Source organism: Elgaria multicarinata, chromosome 4, assembly GCF_023053635.1.
Source record: "Elgaria multicarinata webbii isolate HBS135686 ecotype San Diego chromosome 4, rElgMul1.1.pri, whole genome shotgun sequence".
Taxonomy (NCBI): Eukaryota; Metazoa; Chordata; class Lepidosauria; order Squamata; family Anguidae; genus Elgaria; species Elgaria multicarinata.
Genome location: NC_086174.1, coordinates 124,440,230 through 124,459,975, shown reverse-complemented (window position 1 = coordinate 124,459,975; position 19,746 = coordinate 124,440,230). Strand labels below are relative to the sequence as shown.

At 40.7% G+C, this 19,746-nt stretch overlaps 1 protein-coding gene across 7 annotated transcripts; it reads right to left on the bottom strand.

Moving 5' to 3' along the window:
• Positions 1 to 302: 302 nt before the first annotated feature.
• ALLC (allantoicase) lies at positions 303 to 14,473 on the bottom strand. Of its 7 annotated transcripts, none has more exons than XM_063125120.1 (13): positions 14,422 to 14,472; positions 13,666 to 13,711; positions 11,835 to 11,966; positions 10,983 to 11,033; positions 10,079 to 10,166; positions 8,690 to 8,815; positions 6,798 to 6,877; positions 5,037 to 5,160; positions 4,330 to 4,485; positions 3,354 to 3,427; positions 2,236 to 2,344; positions 845 to 972; positions 303 to 623 (listed from the first exon to the last, which is right to left on the bottom strand). In XM_063125120.1, exons 3-13 carry the CDS (start codon positions 11,922 to 11,924, stop codon positions 471 to 473), a joined length of 1,179 nt encoding a protein of 392 aa, XP_062981190.1. In that variant the 5' UTR covers positions 11,925 to 11,966; positions 13,666 to 13,711; positions 14,422 to 14,472; the 3' UTR covers positions 303 to 470. The 7 variants fall into 7 exon arrangements, with proteins under 7 accessions (XP_062981190.1, XP_062981191.1, XP_062981194.1 ...); XM_063125121.1 differs by having other exon boundaries at positions 11,835 to 11,963; XM_063125124.1 differs by having other exon boundaries at positions 11,835 to 11,943.
• Positions 14,474 to 19,746: the final 5,273 nt, after the last annotated feature.

Sequence of the window (19,746 nt, the reverse complement as noted above, 5' to 3'; positions counted from 1 at the left end):
ATATGGAATCAAGCTGTAAATCCATATAAATGGCATCATAAGTATTTTAGATTTTTTTCAAATATAGTACAACAAAAATGCACGTAGCTTTTGTTAGGATTAATACAAACATTTTAAAATACATTATTGCATTTTGACAGAAGATCTACTGAGGAAAAGAACCCACTCCCTTATATGCTATATAGTATATATGCTTTACAGAGGTATGTGATGCCTCTTATCATTACTTAATACAATTTCCCAAATCAGATAACCTAAAAGCAAATTATATATATATATATATATATATATATATATATATATATATTTCAGCTAGAGAAATGATGCTGTTATTGTACATCTGTAACAAATTATGTTTGAATCAGTGACGTGGAAAAACTATAATTAAATGGATGTATACAAGGAGATTAATGCTTTCAGTTTAATATAACAGTGAGTGGAATTTTGCAAAACCTTTTCCTGGAAGATTTTTACTTGTGAACATCTGGCAGCGCCCGTGGAAAGCCCCAGAGACGCATCCTACTTACACCTCCATCGGGGGCAATAGTAAGTCTCACATGAGTAAACACATCCAGTGTTTGTATGGCAGTACCATCAAAAAAATGTCTCTTATGGGGTTTAAGCTGTGGGGGGGAAAGAATGTAGTAAATTTGGTACATTCAAATACTATAGTATCTGCAAAGACTGTCATAATATTAACAGTCCTTCCCACCCCACCCCCAATTACAGATGTTGCATATTTGGCGCTTTTGTTTTCTGAAACTCATAGTTTGTGCTTTCTTCCAAGGATATGATAAAAACAGAGTGCATTCATTTTCAATTGACATAAACATTTTAAACTTACCTTTGTTGCAGGCAGCACAATGTTCCATTTTGGACCTTGTTTCAGGGCCCATTTTTGTGCTATACATTCCTTTTCTTCTTCTACACTCAAGATACAGGTCTCAAGTTTAAAACTATCTGGAAAGTTGCCTAATAGTTAAAAGAAAAGGGGGGTGGGGAGTGTGTGATATAGTAGCTTTCTTCCAAATAAATTTTTGGGTGACCACATGAAAAGGAGGACAGGGCTCCTGTATCTTTAAAAGTTGTATTGAAAAGGGGATTTCAGCAGGTGTCATTTGTATACATGCAGCACCTGGTGAAATTCCCTCTTCATCACAACAGTGAAAGCTGCAGGAACCCTGCCCTCTTTTCTATCTGGTCAAGAGGGCAGGGCTCCTGCAGCTTTAACTATTGGGATGAAGAGGGTAGTGCTGCATGCATACAAATGACATCTGCTGAAATCCCCCTTTCGATAAAACTGTTAAAGATACAGGAGCCCTGTCCTCCTTTTCATATGGTCACCCTAAAGTAAATTAATGCCACAAGTGAATACACATATACCTGAGAGCAAGTCCAATTGAACTTAAGAGTGTAAGGCTGCAACCTCATTTAATTCACTGAGTTAAATCCATCATTGCAGTAGTAGTCATCTGCTAGTGCAATGAGAGTTTTTCCTTCTTTCTACAGCCTTCTGAACTGTCTGAAAATCTACTCCGAAGGGTTTCCAAGCCGTCCAGAACAAATTTTGAAGCAGTTCGAGGGAAGAGGAAATCTCTCCCCTCCCTGTTCTGCTGACGGAACTGCTTCTGTCAGCAGAACTTCAACCCAGTGAAATTTATTTGCAAATGAATATGTTTTTGTTCATGCTGCATAGGAAAGGAAAGGAACCTCTCGTGCAAGCACTTGAGTCATTGCTGACTCCTAGAGGGACGCCTGCTTTTGCTGACATTTTCTTGGCAGACTTTGTAGCGGGGCGGTTTGCCATTGCCTTCCCCAGTCGCAGTTACCTTTCCCCCAGCTAGCTGGGTACTCATTTTACCGACCTCGGAAGGATGGAAGGTTGAGTCGACCTGAGCCGGCTGCCTGAGAACTCAGGTCGTGGGAGAGTTTCGGCTGCAGTAACTGCCGCTTACCACTCTTCACCACACAAGGCTGTATAGATTAAACAATATCCTGTAATGTTTAGACACATGCTGCATAGATTAGACAATATCCTGTAAAGTTTACAAAGCTGAAATAATAGGGTAATGAATGTTACAAAGAACATTATGTTTGCTTTATCATAACAAAAATCTGCTAAAATATGTTTGCACTAAAATATTAGAAAACATTTTGGGTAGTAACAAACCCTTCACACAGTTCTCCAAGTAGAGAGCATTTAGTAGAAAAGACATGAAACTGACAAATATTTACCTTTAAAGTGACTGGTATCTATTTCTATGTGTGTTATTACACCAGAGTGGCCCAATCGGTAGACTGCCCATTCACTTCCTGGTATAAGGAGAAATCCCTTGCCATCAACCTGGAATTAAAAGTAATAGGGGAGTTTTACTGGTAGATTCCCACCACCTTAACGACTTTCCCCAGAAAAAATGTGGGCATGATCCACTCACATAAGCAAACACAGTGTCCACTTGTGGAAGATTTCTATATAGCTTAGTAGATCCTTTCATCTCCCCTTCCCCTGTCTGCACAGGTGTATGAGCAGGAGCATGATGGGAAATTAGAGGGAATGGGAGATTTGTGTGTACATTGGTTATTCTCCATCCATCCCTCTTCTCTATGCCTTATAAATTACTTGTGCTCCAAGCACATGTAATTTGTATTGGGAAGAAGGCGTGTGTGTGTGCTAGAAATGTAATAAATAAATAAATAAATAAATAAATTGGGATATAGGACAGGGGAATATTGCAGTTGTATCAGAGGTTCATCAGACGAGCATTTTATCACATGCTCTCTACTGCCTACTTACAGATGTGTGTGTGTCCTCTAGATGAGGTCATCCACCTCCTGCTTGCCTCCTGCTCCCTCCGCTCATTTTTCCGTAGCAAAATAGACCCCTTTTAATCTGACCTTTTTTAAAAAAAACAGAATGTGCCGCAATCTCTTGCTATGTGCAGGATAAGCGGCACCATAAAGCAGCCTTTGAATGGGCCACGTGGTCTTTGTTTACTTCCTCTTTCCCCTTCTGGAAGAAGGAGGAAGTGCAGAGAAAAGGATAAGGAAACACAGTTTCTCCCATGTGTTGACGCTCAGAATCTACCATGTATGGGTGGTTCACCATGTGAAAGTAGCCCTTAGTAAGCAGACTATAAAGACAAGGACTAATACTGTTTCTTTTCTTTAATTGACTCGTCTTTGCTTCTTCATTTTATATGCAAGTCAGTGTGTGTGTGTGTGAGAGACAGAGAGAGAGAGAAAGACCCTTATTGAAGATAGATTTGCCTATTGTTTTCTAAAGATTAATGTTCTGCTCCAAGAGAATTATTTAGAAATAAGATAGGAGTTGTTAAAACTAATTTATTTCTTACTTTTAAAACTGGTGGTCTTTCCAAATTTCTTCCCGTTTCCCATCCATCTTTCATAGACTTTCCTCTTCCTATTCCTATTCAAATAAAAAATGGTGCTTAATGCAGAGGAAATCATTAATGTTAACAATAAACTATCTGTAATTATTTTATGTGTTCTGAGGTGGTTGGCTTTCTTCTTTACTTAGCAAGACTGTCAACTGGCTAACTAAATCTTATCTGATTAACTGTATAGGTTTGAATTGATTAATGATTAATTTGATTATATCAGGATAAATTTGCATATGAATAAAACATGCTTTTTAAAAGGAAAAAAACATGCTTCCTATGTAAATGTGTTAACCAATTAATTGGGAACATGTTTTTAGACAATAGAAATATTTTCAATTGATTAATCTAAATATTATCAACTAAATACTGCAGCCGTAGAATTTTGTGTACATGGCAAATAGAACTTGACTTTTCCATGTGTCATTAATGCCTTATTTAGCTGGATCTCTCCAATAGGAACCTTTACTTTGTGTAGAATTATTTTTACTCTATTCGTCTATGCTTTCTGTTCCTTCGTTTTCCATGGCAGTGTTTCACTGAAATTCTACTATAGCCAGGAAAGGAGAGAGATACATCTAAAAACTGGTTAAACAATTTTTAATTGCCAAAAAAGTCATGCCTAACAATGTCACTGGATCTCACATGAAACAGAGCAGAATTCATCAAACACTACTGCTGCAAAATGCCTATTTATTTCAATTGTGTTTACTCAGGAGTCAAACATAAGTGCCATTGATGTGAATGGACATTGCGCTTCATGGATTGTGCCTGTGAACATTGATAGTGCTTTGTGGCATTTCTTTCATGCTGTCACTTGGATAGTTTCATGTTAGAAATTAGCAGTTAGATTTCATGATAACATATTCTACTTATTGTGTTAAATGAAACCAAAATAACAGTTATAAACAAGAGCCAGCATTATTCTTACCTAAAATATTTTGGGGATGACCTAACTGAGCACCACTATGCCCAACACAGACACCTCCATTCACCATTGCAACCAAATCACTCAAGTGATTCTGGCCAGAAAGCGACCAGTCTCTCAGCATTGTGCCATATACTTTTAAACGTGCAATCCCACCATCTGTAGAAAAAATAATAATTTCAATTCTGCCGTTACGCTGGAGAGAGAAAAATGACGGCCACAATTTAATTAGACAAATTAATACACACACACACTACTATATAGTTTAAGAGTTACATTTTATACTAGGATATATAAAATTATCTTGCACATATTTTATGATGATGATAATTATTAAAGGACAGACAGCAATAGCAATAAATGAACATGATCAAATGTAGTTACAAATGCTTCAGCTTGGTTATGTTTGGGAATGAAGCCTAGCGGAAAAGGTGGGTTAGCTGGAGGCATTTGAAAGACAAAAGCAAACTGGCACATAATATGAAGATAATAGATAGACAGAAAGACATGCACACAAACAATTAAGCATGCCCACCTCCAAACAGTAGATGGTGCTATCCTATTTTCTTACTGATGTAACATTGTGCTCCTAATGAGTACAAATTAGTATGTTCATCAAGTCTATTAACTGTTGAGAAATAGGATTGAATGGGAACAGACTTATCAAAAGACTTATCAGTCTTTTGATGCACTTATTATATAGCTCTTACCTGGATGTATGTTGAGTCTTAGGTGAGTCCATCTTTGCTTTGAAGTCACACAAAAATAGTTGTGGGTAGTGTCCAGGTTTATCCCTGACAAAGGAATCAAGGAAGTCCATTCATCTGACCTCATCTGAAAAGAAATGTTAGTTACTTGTTTTCTAGTCAGTGATAACCTTGTTTGGCTTTCTTTTTAATATACCAGAGCTAATATACAAGTTGCTGTTATATATTCTAGCTTTTTGTGTTGTCATTAGAGCTGCACTTTTTCTGAATGATTCAGCTGAAATATATGTGCAATACTAAAATCTCTGTTGTCTTTAAAGACTCATACCCAGAAGGCACGGTCATTTTTTATTAATTCTTCCTTAATTTAAAATAACAATGACAGCAGCACCAAGAAACTATTATCTGTGTTCTATTAGGCAGATTTTTTATTGCATTGTATAAACCAGGCTAACAGCTATAAGTAATTAAAGAAAAACACATTTTAATGGATATCCCAATCCTGAGCATATTTACCTGTAAATAGGCCTCTCTAGTTAACAAGCTAAGTCAAGGAAGTTATAAATGGTAATAAGGCTTCCTTTACAACAGGCAGACACCTGAGAGTATTTAAACAACTCAACTGTGAAATTGTTGCTCTTCTAACAAAAATGTGCAACTTGTTGTTAAAATGGCCACCTTACTGAAGAACTGGAAGCTAGCCAATGTAATGCCATTTTTTATAAAAGAATCTGAGAAGGAGCCCAGGAACTTGCAGAACTGTCAACCTAACTTCTGTCCCAAGTAAATTGGTGGAAAGCAGTTTTAAAGCTAAAAATATCAAGCATATGGAAGACCAAGCATTGCTGGAAAAGAATCAGTATGGCTTTTACAAAGGAAAGCCATGCTTTATCAACCTTCTAGAATTACGATAACACAGGCTCCACTGGCTGACTGCAGTGCCCACACTACTTTCTTGTTACTTCTGAGCACATTCCACATAACCATTGTTTGTGGCCCTTTCTCCCACATAGAAATATCAAAAATGGCAATCAAAAATGGGGTTAGTGATAGAAGAATGTTTATGTCATGCTTTGCACCTTGGAATACTTTAGAGTTCTGACTGGTTCAGACTGAAACCCAGAGTGAATTCACCACTCCACTAATGTTGGAGCCACCAGCCCCCCACTGGTCTGATCCTCTGCCAAACAATTAAGAAAGGAACTGAGGGAAGGGGGCTGCAGAGAGACTTGTAGGTGAGGAAATGCAGTAAGAAAGGCAAATGAGAGAGAGAGAGTGCAAAAAGAACAAGAGGAGGGTGAGTGCAGAGACATAATAGGCCCTTGCTTAGGTGATCATTTGAAAAGGAGGGCAGGGCTTCTGTATCACTTTTGTATCCAGTCACACTAGGCAGGGCTCCTGCAGCTTTAACTGTTGTGATGAAGAGGGGATTTCACCAGGTGCTGCAAGCATACAAATACCACCTGCTGAAATTCCCTTTTCAATACAACTGTTAAAGATACAGAAGCCCTGTCCTCATTTTCATATTGCCACCCTGATAGTCACTACCTGTGTGTGGCACCTATGCATAGGGTTGCCCATCTCCCCACCTCAGTCAGCCAAGGAGTGTTTTCAGCTCTTCCCCTCGGCAAACACCACACTAATTAGAAGTGAGGACAGCAAAAATAACTCGCTTCAGCAGTTTCATAAAACACAGTAGTGTTAGTATGAAAAACCCAGGGTAATCCATTATCTGGTCTTTTTCCTACCCAAGGGTCATAGTACCTCCTTGGCAGCCTTAAACTCTTCATCTGAAGCTGCAGTTCCAACTCTGTTCCCTCTTGGTGGCAGTACTGGTACCTCCTCTGCAAAGACAATGTGCCCAACAGAAATTTAAGATAATCCTGGCAGAATCCAACTGTTTTATGAGAAAGTCCACTTCCAAAAAGCTAACAGTTTAGAATCATTATTGTATCTTTAGAATATTACACTAGAAATAGGATGCCTGCCGAGTTGTCTAATGCCATAAGGCTAAGAGCAGGATGTGGGGAGACGGAGGGCCAAGCTGGATGTGAGTTTGGAAATGAATGAATGCATGTCTCTTGTCTCCCTGCTGTGGGGTTTTTGATTTGGATAAGGGTTATGCCATATGGTGAGGGAAGTTAACCTTTTCCTCTGTGCCATGGCCTTAATCCAATTACTCTGTTAAGGCTAATGTTTTCTCCAGAGGGGAAAACATCGAGACACCAATTGTTTTTCTCTCTATAGCTAGGAGGACATTTAGATTAGGAGTATGGAGCAAGAGGAAAGGATTAACTCTCCAGTCCAATTTCCCACCCCCAATCCCATGGCTGCTTTTAGCAAAATAAAAGATATCAGACATGTATTCAGAGGTCTCTGATGTCATGTCTAGTTAGGCCTTTATGTTCGCAGTCTGACATGTTTGGCATCGGCCATATTTATAATTAGAAAATGCAGCAAGGGAAAGCTAGAATAGGCATCCATGTACTACTGACCAGTGTGGTATATTAAATAGAGAGTTTTATTTAGACCACAGACACTAAGGTTTAAATAAATAAATAAATAAGTCCACTTGGTTTCCTTGAGCCAGTTGCTATCTCTGAGCCTAATTTACCTGTCAGGTTTGTTGTAAGGACTAAACAAGGTGAAAAGACTATGCTAATCTTAGCTCTGAGGGGAAGGAGGGAATAAAATGAAATAAATACGTAAAATGTGTGTAATAGAACATTAGATTGGATCCAGACTTAGTCATATTTAGGGTAGACTGGTGAAATCAATGCACCTTAAGTTATTCATTTACATCCCATTGATTTCAATGGTCTACTCTTAGTATGACTAATTTTAAATAATTACCTTTAACACTTGCCTGTTGTTTTATTGTGTTTGACTTTGAGCACTAGATGGGGAAACATGAAAAATAAAATGACTTATGTTTGGGGAAAACATCCTCTTTCCAACATTGCCATTACTAAACTTTACAATTGCTGCTGCTAGGATTCAGAAGGCTCTTGTCAGATTGACTCTGTGCTAATCCCAGGTGTGGCTGGCCACCATGTGAGATGAAAGTGTCAGAAGATGATTGGCGCATACTCAGTGCACATCCTAGCAACCAAACATATCATTAGAGACATGCTATAGGACCTTGGCGTCCATTTTCAGTATCAGCACAGGATCCAATAGTGCTGGTAACTACACACACCAAATAAAAGAAACAGGGGGTGAATTGTGAAATATTATGGCATGCTGATCACTCCCTGTACCACTGCTTAGAACTGTGTTTACATAACTAAACCTGAAAAGGACTACTTAACCCGTTCCTCATGCCAACAGCCAACGCCTCCTGCTGTAATTTGTTTGGCATAACTTGTCCCCACCATTGCTTTCAGTTAGCTCTAGCAGCCCTCCTCAACCAGGTGCCTTCCACATGTGTTGGACTGTGGCTCCCATCATCCTTTGGTGAGCATGACCAATGGCCACGCTGACTCAGGATGGTGGCAATTGTAATAGAACACATCTGAGGTCACCAGGTTGGAGGATGGCTGCCATCAAGAAAGGTTTCTCTCCTATTTATACTGTTCATCAGCAAAGACAATTGAACTTTCCTTGTTTTGACACAGCATCAGGTCTTCTGTGGAAGTTCTTAATATCTTAGTTACCTGGCTTCAAGAAAGCAGCTTGGATTGATATCCGAGGAGCACAGTTTCCTGCGAGGTAAGATGTATCTACCTCAAAACCATAAATAACACCTGGGACTCCCAGTTGAATGATGCACCAATCATGACCTTAAAAAGGAAAAAAAATATTTTAAAAAGCAACACCTAACCAAAGGAAATGAGAAAAATTGACTTTATTAGTATGAATGTAAAAGAGAGGTAAGAAATTAATACCCCCAAAAAATCCAAGTGGAATTCAGAACAACACCGAAATAAACGTGTCTGGGTTTTTTTAGAAATAAAATGGAGCCATGTGATGCTGTGGGAAATGATCAAATATAAAGCATGTAATCAAAGCCTGGACAACCTGAAGATGAAGGATTTTTCAATGAATCAAATCTATTTTGTAGTGTCTTGTGGTTGTTTACTACTATGTATTAGAAGTTGCTGCTCATATGTACCCCTGTTGATTTAAAGAGTAAGAGCAGTATATTGCACCCACTCACTAAGCATCTCTATATATAAAATGCTAAGGCAATGCAAGGCACCCTGCAGGTTCCAAGCTATGAGAAGAACTTTGTAGGTTGGAGGTTCTGAGCTATGAGATGAACATTGTATCGCTAAGCAACAGGATATATAAACACAGCTGGAGGCAGGAGAGGGGGAAGTGTCGACATTGCAGAAGCAGTTCGCCTGGAAGCCTTAGATAAGTCCCGCGGATCAGTGAGCCGGGGGCCAGCACCTGGGAAGTAGCAGGAGGGGGAGCCCAGAGAGGAGGCCGGGGGGGGGCTCATCAGCCACACACAGATGCTGTAAGTCCTGTGGGTCAGCAGACAGGCAAGCAGGGGGAGCAACTGGGAGGGGGGAGTCCAATGGACTCCTGGTCGGCCTCGTGACTGGCTTTTCCAGGCACCCATCAAAAAGCTGGTAAAGTATGATAATGAGCAATAAATTACTGGCGCACTATAGATAGTCTGCTCAAGTCAAGCTAGTAATTATATAAATTATGAAAGAGAATAGTAAATGATTGGTTGTCATATTTTTTACAAACAAGGTAATCCAGATTTTAAAATTAGTGAATTAGGTTTCTTTTTCTCAACTTCCCCATTAATTTGGGTACTTGGAAGAAAATATTACATTGTGACAAATTATAGATAAAAACCTAGCATCTGTGCCTAGCCTATAATTCTACAATAGATTACTAATATCTATAGTTCAAGAAGAACTTTCAAAGTTTTTCTAGCTCCATATTTATCAAGGGGAGAGATTTCCTCTGATCACGGAACTCCTGATAAATGCAGATCAATCCTTTCCAAGCAAGACTTCACCCTGAATTTCCCCATGCTAGTTTGGGTTCAGATTTGCAGTTTAGCTACTAAAATAGTGTTTTACCTGGAATCCGCTTCCTCCTGGTTTCCCATCCATCCCTCCACTTCCCATAGTCAGTAAAAAGGTCGGCATGAAATACTGGTCTTTGTTTCTAAACAAACATATAAAAGATCAAGATGGCTGAAAACAGTCTTGCTATTGTAATATAAACAAGCAACAGGCTTTAAAGTAAAATTAGAAATTATTTTTCCATAAGTGCAAAACTATGTTTGTGCTTATTGCCTCAGAAGAAGATATTGTTTTCTGATTTATTTATTTTTATGCTATATGAACCAAAATAAAAGTGAGCAGCCAGGGACAGAGCGGGTAAGCATAATATATGTGGCAGAGATGGCCTTACATGCCCTGTATCAAAGGGTTATCCCTCCCTGCATGCTACTGCATAGTAGCTGATGTGGACTGGAATGAGGCTACTCAATGCTTCCATTTCCATTCTAGCCAATTCAGCATCAATCTGAAGAGTGCCCACTGCAAGGGTGGGGAACTTGTTAGGCTCCAACTCCCATCATTCCTGATCATTGGCTATGCTGGCTGGGGGCAACAGGAGTTGGAACCAATAGCATGGCTCCTTCCTTTAGGAACATGTGTGCATGTATAAGTGCATAGGCCCCTCTGACTGACACCAATCGCACATCACTTGGGGTGTGTGGCTAGCAGTGTTTTGGTTAGCCAGCATGTTGGGAGCCCCTTTACTTGTCCAGTATCCACGGGTACTCAACATACAAATAGGGCTACCATAATGCTCCAGTGTTCTTTCTTATCAAAAGGAGGCTAATGCCTGTAACACTGCCTCATGACATTTCTCAGCTTGGAGAAGTGAAGAGCATATAAACTTACTGGCCTTTAGTAATCATCTTTATCACAGTCAATTTCTAAACCAAAGAAAGAACATACAGTCCTTGCCTACCTTTAAGAGATTTTCTGCAGGAGCAAAAAAGTCATCCGTTGCAAATAAAATCTTTAAAAAATAAAACAGAAGTATGAATTGTAACAATTACTTACATATTTTATTTTACATACAACATTGTAGTTGACCAAAACAGTGACCAACATAGTTCCTTAGCACTTCTTTCCCTCCTACTTCCATTTGCACTGCTTTGTAATTTCATACCACCAATGCCCACCCAGCCCTGCCAACCCTCCTCAGTGTGGAGTGCACTACCCACGGGAAAGCAAATATATAATCTCCAAAGAGATGTATATATACAGGGCAATATTTAATATTAGATAGATTTATTAATGTGTATTTTTCCCGTATCATGTTTCTAGGATGAATTTGTACACAGTATTATTTCTTTTACACCTTCATAATTTTCTAGCCACCTCCTGCAGATATATCACTTACCTGTTCCTTAGCTATGTGCACCTTTAGGTACTGGATCAACTTTTCCCAACCTGATGCCTTCCATATGTGTTGAACTGCAACTTCCATAATTCTCAGCCATTAGCCCTGCTGGCTGGGAATTCTGGGAGTTGTAGTCCAACACATCTGAGGAGCAACAGGTCAGGAAGATGTACTAGATTATAAACCTGCAGATAGGAGCTCTTTAGATTCTTATTTGAAAATGCTTTCAAAAATGAATTAATACTTCTTCTTTTGCACTATTACTAATACTAAAGTATTTTCAGTTAAACAGGACTTGGTATCATAATATCTACTCTGTTTCTCTAATGTCTGGAGATTTGTTGAGAGGGTTGTTTGTTTTTACTTCTTTACTAAAATCACCTCACTTGTTTTAATGAATTGCACTGAATGTACCTTTCCTCCTGTAGTTTCACATCCTAAGTCATTCAGATGCAGAAAGTCAGGTAAAATGTTAGGTTTTTCTCCTTTGAGATGAACAGTCATTTTTCCTCAAAAGATAAAGCTGAAATAAAAACAACCTTTCTTCTGAAAGAGAAGAAAAATAAAGTGGACCGCAATTCCCCTCCCCTTGTATCAAATTAAATTTTTGTTGTTGTTGGCTTCTTAAAACAGTCCTGTCAATTAAAGAAATCTTACCCAAATCATAGAATTTTAATTGGTTTATTAAATCTGCATTAATTTTCATATTAATTTTGAAGAAACATGCATATTTGCAATACTTTAGATCCTAAAGTAACTTAGGGTGCAACCCTACACATCTGTATGCAGAGACAAGGCCTCCTCTCAACTTGTCCAAGCCAGCATAGATAGGGGGAGGCTGGGAATAGTAGGCATAGTATTGCGCATTTAAGGAAATACACTGAAATACGGTTTCCCATCCGCTCCTCTCTTCTGCAGCCACAAGGGCCAGAGCTACACCTCATGTCATATCCCATCATGGTGATGCTATATCCGTCTTGCGCACGTATACTTTGTAGCACACACACAATGACATCTCTTGCGGTATTTTGGATAATAAGAAATAAAGAGTAGGAAATAATGCTAGGAAAAGGGTATATGGAATACATAATGTGCCCCAACAGTTATCAGTGCGTTTCAATAACATTCTGGAGTACGTTGACGGCACACACAAAAATAAGATAATAGTTTTCGCATACTCAAAGGACTAAGATGGTACACCGAGCTATAGTAGACTGTAAATTTCAAAAGGAAGGAAGAAGGGATGTTAGGTTAGATGGACTTTGGTCTGATCTATCAGAGCCCTCAGCTGCCTCACAAGCCCATGGCTGAGCACTACTGATTTGCGTTGTTGTTATTGGCCACTGGACAAAATGTTACATACCAACAAAAAAACTTCAAACCAGTGAAGTTTAGTTTCAGCTTTACAACTATAAGGCAGTACAGGGATCTGACCTGATATAAGAAAGGCCTCATTGGACTGGACCAATGGTCTACAAAGCTAGCACTCTATCTCCAAACCTGGCTAGCAGATTGCTTCTGAGAAGCCCATAAGCAAAGTAAGATGTGTAACAGCCGTCTCCAGTTCTTTGTCCCCAGGCAGCTGGCACTCATGGGCACCTTGTTTCTGAACCTGGATATGACCAATAGACTTTTCCTCCATTAATCTAGTCCCTCTTTAAAGCCGTCTAATCCGGTGGCCATCGCCACGTCGAATAAAAGCGAAATCTATAAGTAAGTTATGCACTGTTTGAAAAAGCGCTTTCTTTCTTTAGGTCTCTTTGTACATCATGACAGCCCACTGTGGCAGAATTTATCTGCGGGGACAATCACATCATGCCAGGTGCCTTCAGGCAACATTTTTCATTGGTGCATGTCAGCACCCAGCCTGTTGTGGCTTGTTGTGTTGTGTGAACCCAGGTAGCAGGGGTTGTTTGAGGGTTAGGCAACCCTCAAATTACCCTAAAACATTGCCTCTTCTGAATCCATAGGCAACTGATTTCATTAGGTGACATTAAGTTCTAGGTTTATAAGGGAGAAATCCTATGGCCCTTAGATAAGTGTCTGGGGGGCCGATGGGATATTTCAGTTTCCCTGATCCACATCTGGAGACAGCATTCCAACCTCAGATCCAGGAACCTGTGCTCCCCCACCCACCCCTTGCAGCCCACATGGAGAGAACTGCACCAGTTGCCTCTCCAAGGTTGCAAAAGCAGCCGCAGAGAAGAGGGGAGGGGAGGGGAGGGGAGTGAAGAGGTCAGCTTACCAAGTATCCCCTGGGCTCTCCTGCCTCCTTCTCCACAGTGACCCAGCTAGAAGGGTGAAAAAGCCTCCAGTGAAAATGCAGACCAGGAAGTGCACAGAGGCAAAGATCGTGTCCACTGCTCCTGTTCTGCATTGGATGTCCATAAGCCTCTGGATTCGGAGTCTTCCAAGCATCGGAATAGGATTACACCCTAAGAGAGGGAGGGGGCAAAAACCTCTACCCATACCTAATTTTACAAACCTCATTCATGCCTTTCCATTTATTGACTCATTTATCAACACATTAGTCTACTCTGCTAGAAAAGATACTCCAGCATGGATCATTTTAGTTGCCCTTTTCTGCATCATTTGCAGCTGAGTTATACTTCCTTGACTTGGGATAACCAGAAGTATACAAAGTATTCCAAATGTGGCCACAAAATAGGCCTATATAAACAATCATGAGTAGCGCACAACAAGTGACTCATGTAGAAAAGCTCATAATGAATTTTGCTACCATAGGAGTTATTTCACCATAGATCAGTGACATTTCAATTGTAGAAGCTACTGCTGGATCATTCAGTGAAATAACTAAATTATCATCTGGGCAGACACACCACCCAATATGGAAATAAATTAGCTCAATGTTATTGAATCTGAAATTTTCATAATTCACTGGCAAAGTTGGAAATACTGTTTATGTATACACTTAATATTCATTTTAAATATTTTTGCTATAACATTTCAGGAAAAATATATTAAAATCAATTAGTCTTACTCTTTTGGTAGTTTTGCTCCCCAGCGGCTCTGATGACTCTGCAGTGTGAATAGATAAATGCTTTAAAGGGGCAGTGCCCAAACCAAAATAAGCATGTTACGCCATCAGTAGACAATCATTAGGTTTTATTGATTCTGTAAGAGATCCCCACTCTGTCCAACTCCCACTTCTTACTCAAACACATACATAGAAAGAATGTGCAATCCCATTATAAATCTTAAATATTCACAAGTGCAATTTGTAAATATTTTGATTTGAGTAGCATATTTTAAATGAGCCTAACACATTCCAGGTAAGTGTGGCATTTGTGACAGATTTTTGTATGCACATTTCAACTGGGATCCTTGCCTGAACAAAGTTTGCAGCTGGAACGATGCCTGAAACAGAAGGCAAGGCAGCCACTGACTGATCATGCCTTTGTAGCATGGCCTTACATTGGCAGAAAGCCTGTGGTAATCATTGGATGAGTGTATGTATCCCCACTCTAACCCATCCACTGAAATAGGAGACACAGGCTACTTTAACATATTATTTTCTGTTAACAGCAAAACACCAGGGCCTCAAGACTGCTATGGCATAGGGCCCACAGTTCCAGCAATGCTGGCATTCTTTTATTGTGAAGAACACCAAAGGAGATCAGAGACAGGGTAAGTGAGTTGTCAGTTTCCACAAGCCACCTTGATTGTACTTGCAGCAAGTGAGCCAGTTCAACCACATCACTCTCTGTTTTGAGAAACAAAATGCAGAAAAGGAGGATATCATAGCATTCTTGCCAGAAATTAATAAATAAAGCGAGTGGTAGGGAGAGGGCAGGCAAACTGTGGCAAGACTTAACTCCATTGCCATAGAGTAAACAAGCACAGGATATGCTTCCCAATTAGGGCACTGTTAAGTAGCAATGATATGGTAGGCAACTCTTCGACTGGGTTCAGACAACATAGTAATCAACGGTGGGGTAATAATAAACTCAACAGTTGTTTATCTAGGAGGTATTCCCCACACAACATGATAATAATCAACTGTGGTGTGGATTAAGATCAGCGTTGAGTTGACTATTAGACCATGCTGAGTTGACTCACACATCCCCCACCTCTCCTCCCTCAGTCCTCCCACTAGTATCCCATCAGCCATTGCTGCCAAAAATCTGTCCTGCCAGCTGGACTAGAGCAGCAGTCACTGCTCTTGCCTTGCGATTCTGTGGCTGACAAAATAACCAATAGTGGCTGAGAAATAACCAACGGTGCCCTTTACACAACACAGTAAATTGATGGTGCTATATAAATAAATAATAATAATGGTGGTTCAAATAGCCAACTCTGCACAGAGTTAGTTATTTGTGTTGGTTATTTCAGCCAAATAACCAACCATTGGTTTAAAAACTCTCTTCACACAACACGATGACCCATGGTGAGTTAAATTACCAACCATCAACTATTTAAACCACCACTGGTTATTGTGTTGAATGAACCTAGTCTTTGTCTTTCTTTTTTTGGTCACAAATCAGATGGATGGTTCTAAACAGTAGGGGCGTGCACTCCACCCTGGAACTATCCGGTAATTGCAAACATCCACGGAGCATTCAATCTTCTAGAGCAGAGATTAGCTGCTTCCAAACCCATCGATTTGGAGCAGAGAGGTGCCCAATCCGAGCTTCTAAAGTATCCAGGATTATCCTGCTGTGTATGTGTGTGTGTCTAAATTGAATATCTCCATATTTGAAAGATACTGAGTGGGGTGAGAGGTAGCTTCAATATTGACATCTGTGGCTAACCAATTAGGAATAGCCACAGCACCGTCCCTGACCATGTTCTCCTCCAATTGCAGTGTTTGGGGGAGTGGGAAACACTAACTGGCTGTTGATTCTGGCCATGGGGTGTGGGGAAGGGGGAGAGGGAGCATGTTTCTGCTCAGATTCATAGAAGTCAATCATCCACATTTCCACAGTGTGAAAGTGCTGCTGGGCTGGCTGGCATGATGAGTGAGAAAGCTTCTGCACCTAAGTCAGGCACAGGCAAGCTCTTTATTTCAGTGGCTGGGCTTCCCGTTCCAGGGGAGGGGGTTGCCATCCAATAGATCTGGAGGGCACCAGGTTGGAGAAGGCTGGAGTGGGGAAAGATTTTTTAAAATTCCTAAAAAATTAAGGCATGAATGGATCTGATTCAAACTCAGCATGGCTAAAGCCCTCCTTAAGAGCTATCACTGTGCCAAGTTTTATTTCTTTTATCTTTAAAAATGAGGAAGCTGTAAGCATTTCTTTTAATACCGGTTACCCGAATACTGAACAGTTCTTTGACGGGTAATTTGATGAGGCAGAGAGAGGGAAGCAGCTCCAAAATTCAGGCAGAGAATCACCTCTATGGAGCTCCAGATCAAATTTCAAGGCAGAGAAGACCCACTTTGCACACCCCTACTAAACAGCAGCAAGTTTATTGCTCTATAGACATGTGCTTTTAATGAGCCAGTGGTTTAAAATATTCTTCCTTCAGAGACTCTATCTACATCCCCAAGTTTGCTGAACAATGCTGGCACATTGCAAGAATTCTAGAACATCTTCTGGGGTACATCCTCATTACAAGCATCATGCAGCATTATGCTGGGCTGGAAAATCCTGCTGGACGTCCCCATCACATTGTGTGAACCAAGTGCACATTTTAGAACACATCCCTCATACAAGTGGCCATTTCAGGGTACAACAAGGCTGGCCTTCCCATTAGGCAGAATGCTGCAGGCAGCTGGGTATGGCTCACATGAAAAGGCAGCAAATTCTAATTATTTAGTTTATTATTGTTGTATTTTACTTCCAGGGAGAGCCACTTCGGGGATTTTTTGTTTCAGGTGTCACAATGGTTTGGCATTATGCTAAGGTGGCCCAGAGGACAGTCCTCTGTTTGAAGCTGTCCAGTCCATGACAGGTTTAAAGAAAACGAACTGTAAGAAGGGAGAGCAGCCAGGGCAGTTAGCACCTGGTCAGCAGCTGAGCGGGCAATGAATGGGTCATATGGGCACGTTCTTTCCCACACTACGATACGATGTATTGCATTTCTATTTAAATCATAGTAATTCTTTCTAAATTTGAATTTATGCATATACATTCAATCTGCAATTTTTGTGCAACCTTGTGCCTTTTTGCCTATTTTTTGGCAATGCATGTCCTTCCCCCCCCCCCTTCATAATGTGTAACTGGCCACCCTAGTCTTGACTGTGGGTGGGGCACCATTTTCTCTTCTGCCTCAGGCAGTAGTGTGTCTTCGGTCAGCCCTGGGGGACAATTAGCAGCAGACAACCTGTCTTTCAATGAAGCTGGTTCACCATTAACTATCTTCCAGAGAAAACAGTCTGGTGGAATAGGTAATCTCAACTGATTTAAATTTCTAGATAAAGAAATAAAGAAAATTACAAACTAACTTTTGTTTCTGGAAGAGAGAGAGACATAGTGTCACACCATTATTAAAATATGATTGAGTAAAAAGCTCTTGCAGCTGAGGACCTTCCTTTCTTCCTCTTGAGCTCTATGGGAACTCTGTTAACTTTTGACTAATATTGTTTAAGAAATTATTATTAGTAGTAGTAGTGGTAGTAGTAGTAGTAGTAGTAGTAGTAGTAGTAGTATTGCCACCTTGCTTGTCTCTAATTGGGAGCTGTTTTGAGAAAACAAAGGTGATTTAGTTGGGAATTTTGTGGACATTGAACAAAAATTGTTCAAGAGCTATGAAAATGGCCATAGAATGAAACAGCATATCAGGACTTTGAAAATAAATAAAATGAAAAGTTTAACACAAATAAAATCCCATCAGAAGCTAGCTAAGAGCAATTAAAGGAAAAAATCACCCACTTGATGAAATATGAAACATCAAGTCAATTATATCCTCTACTGCCCATTTTAAATGAAAAATAGCTAAACTAAACAGCTTATCATACTGGATTCCTTTTTATTTCTTCTTTTGAAGGGGACATCTATGCATAAGAATGGGCTTATTTAATAATGCTTCTTCCTACTGTTTGCATTTAATTCCTTTTCTTTTCTTTTAACTATACCCTCAGTAATAAGCTATGCATTGGTAATCTCTGTCATGCTCCAACAGATCCTCTGAAATGACATAACAGGTGCAAATCATATTTTCTTACAGTAAATTCAATTCACCTAGTGCTGGTCCTTATGTAGTCAAGACAGCACCACAAGAGGGAGACTTCAGTGGCTCCTGCAGCTTTAACTGTTGTGATGAAGAGGGAATTTCACCAGGCCCCCATCTTGACAGCGGCGGGTTGGCGTTGTGAGGCTTCGGGCTCCCGCTCTGGCGCGCCTTCCTGGCATCTGCACGAAAGGAGTGTCAAAGCGAAGTTGCCATCGCTGCTGCCTCCAGGTCAAACAACGGGAAGGAGGGAGGAATGGGGCAGCTGGTGCCCCGTTTCTCTCCCACCCACCCCGTTTTTTTTTTAATCTGTAGATGTGAACCTTCACATCTACAGATTAAAAAAAAAAAAAAACACTGGGAGAGGAACGGGGCAGCCAGAGGGAGGTCAGAGGGAGGAGAGCCATTTGCAGCTCTGAACATCCCTCTCTTCCTCCGCCTCCGGCTGCCCCATTCCTTTCCCTCTCCCCCAGACCCAGCTCTTCTCCCTCGGACCTCCCACCCAAGCCCCTGCGTGTGGTGCGGGCACTGGGAGAGGGGCACTCCTTTCCCCCCCCTTGTTTATCTGTACATGCGATGCTTCGCATGTACAGATTTTAAAAATGGGGGAGGAGGAGGAAGACAGGGAAGCCTAGACCCAGCTCTCCTCCCTCGGACCTCTCACCGCTACGGAGCACCAGCGCCACCCGAGCCATTGGGCATGGCACTGAGAGGGGGAGGGCAGCCTATTCCCCCCTCTTTTTTATGTACAGTTAAAAAAATGAGAGGAGGTGGTCTGCCCCTTTCCCTGTCAGCCGATGCCGGCCAATCAGGTGGTTTGCCCCAGTCCCAATCCCTGCCCATTCTCCTCACGTCCTTCGTCTGGCTGCCCGTTCCTCCCATTTATTTTTATTTTTATTATATTAAAAGAAATTAAAAAGGGGGAGGAACAGCCACCTTCCTCTCCCCTCCCCCCGGTTTATGTTTTTACTTTTGAACACTGAGAAAGTTCGCACTTGCGTTCCTTCCCGTGCAGAAGTCGGGAAGGAACGCAAGGAACGTCAAATCACCGCCAAAGAGACAGGGGCCTGGAGGGTGTTACTGCACTCATGTCTTGTTGTTTCCGCACAGGCACCTGCTTGGCTGCTGTGAGAACAGAATGCTGGACTAGATAGGCCTCTGGACTGAATCCAACATGGCTCTTCTGATGTTCTTA

Excerpts from the sequence above, each read along its gene's own strand:
- ALLC (XM_063125122.1), bottom strand. The coding sequence starts at position 11,924 with ATGACTGTTCATCTCAAAGGAGAAAAACCTAACATTTTACCTGACTTT. Across the intron at positions 5,161-6,797 it reads AGTTTAAGGCTGCCAAGGAG|ATGAGGTCAGATGAATGGAC; the intron begins GTACTATGACCC and ends ATTTCTTTTCAG. Across the intron at positions 973-2,235 it reads AGATACCAGTCACTTTAAAG|GCAACTTTCCAGATAGTTTT; the intron begins GTAAATATTTGT and ends TTTAACTATTAG.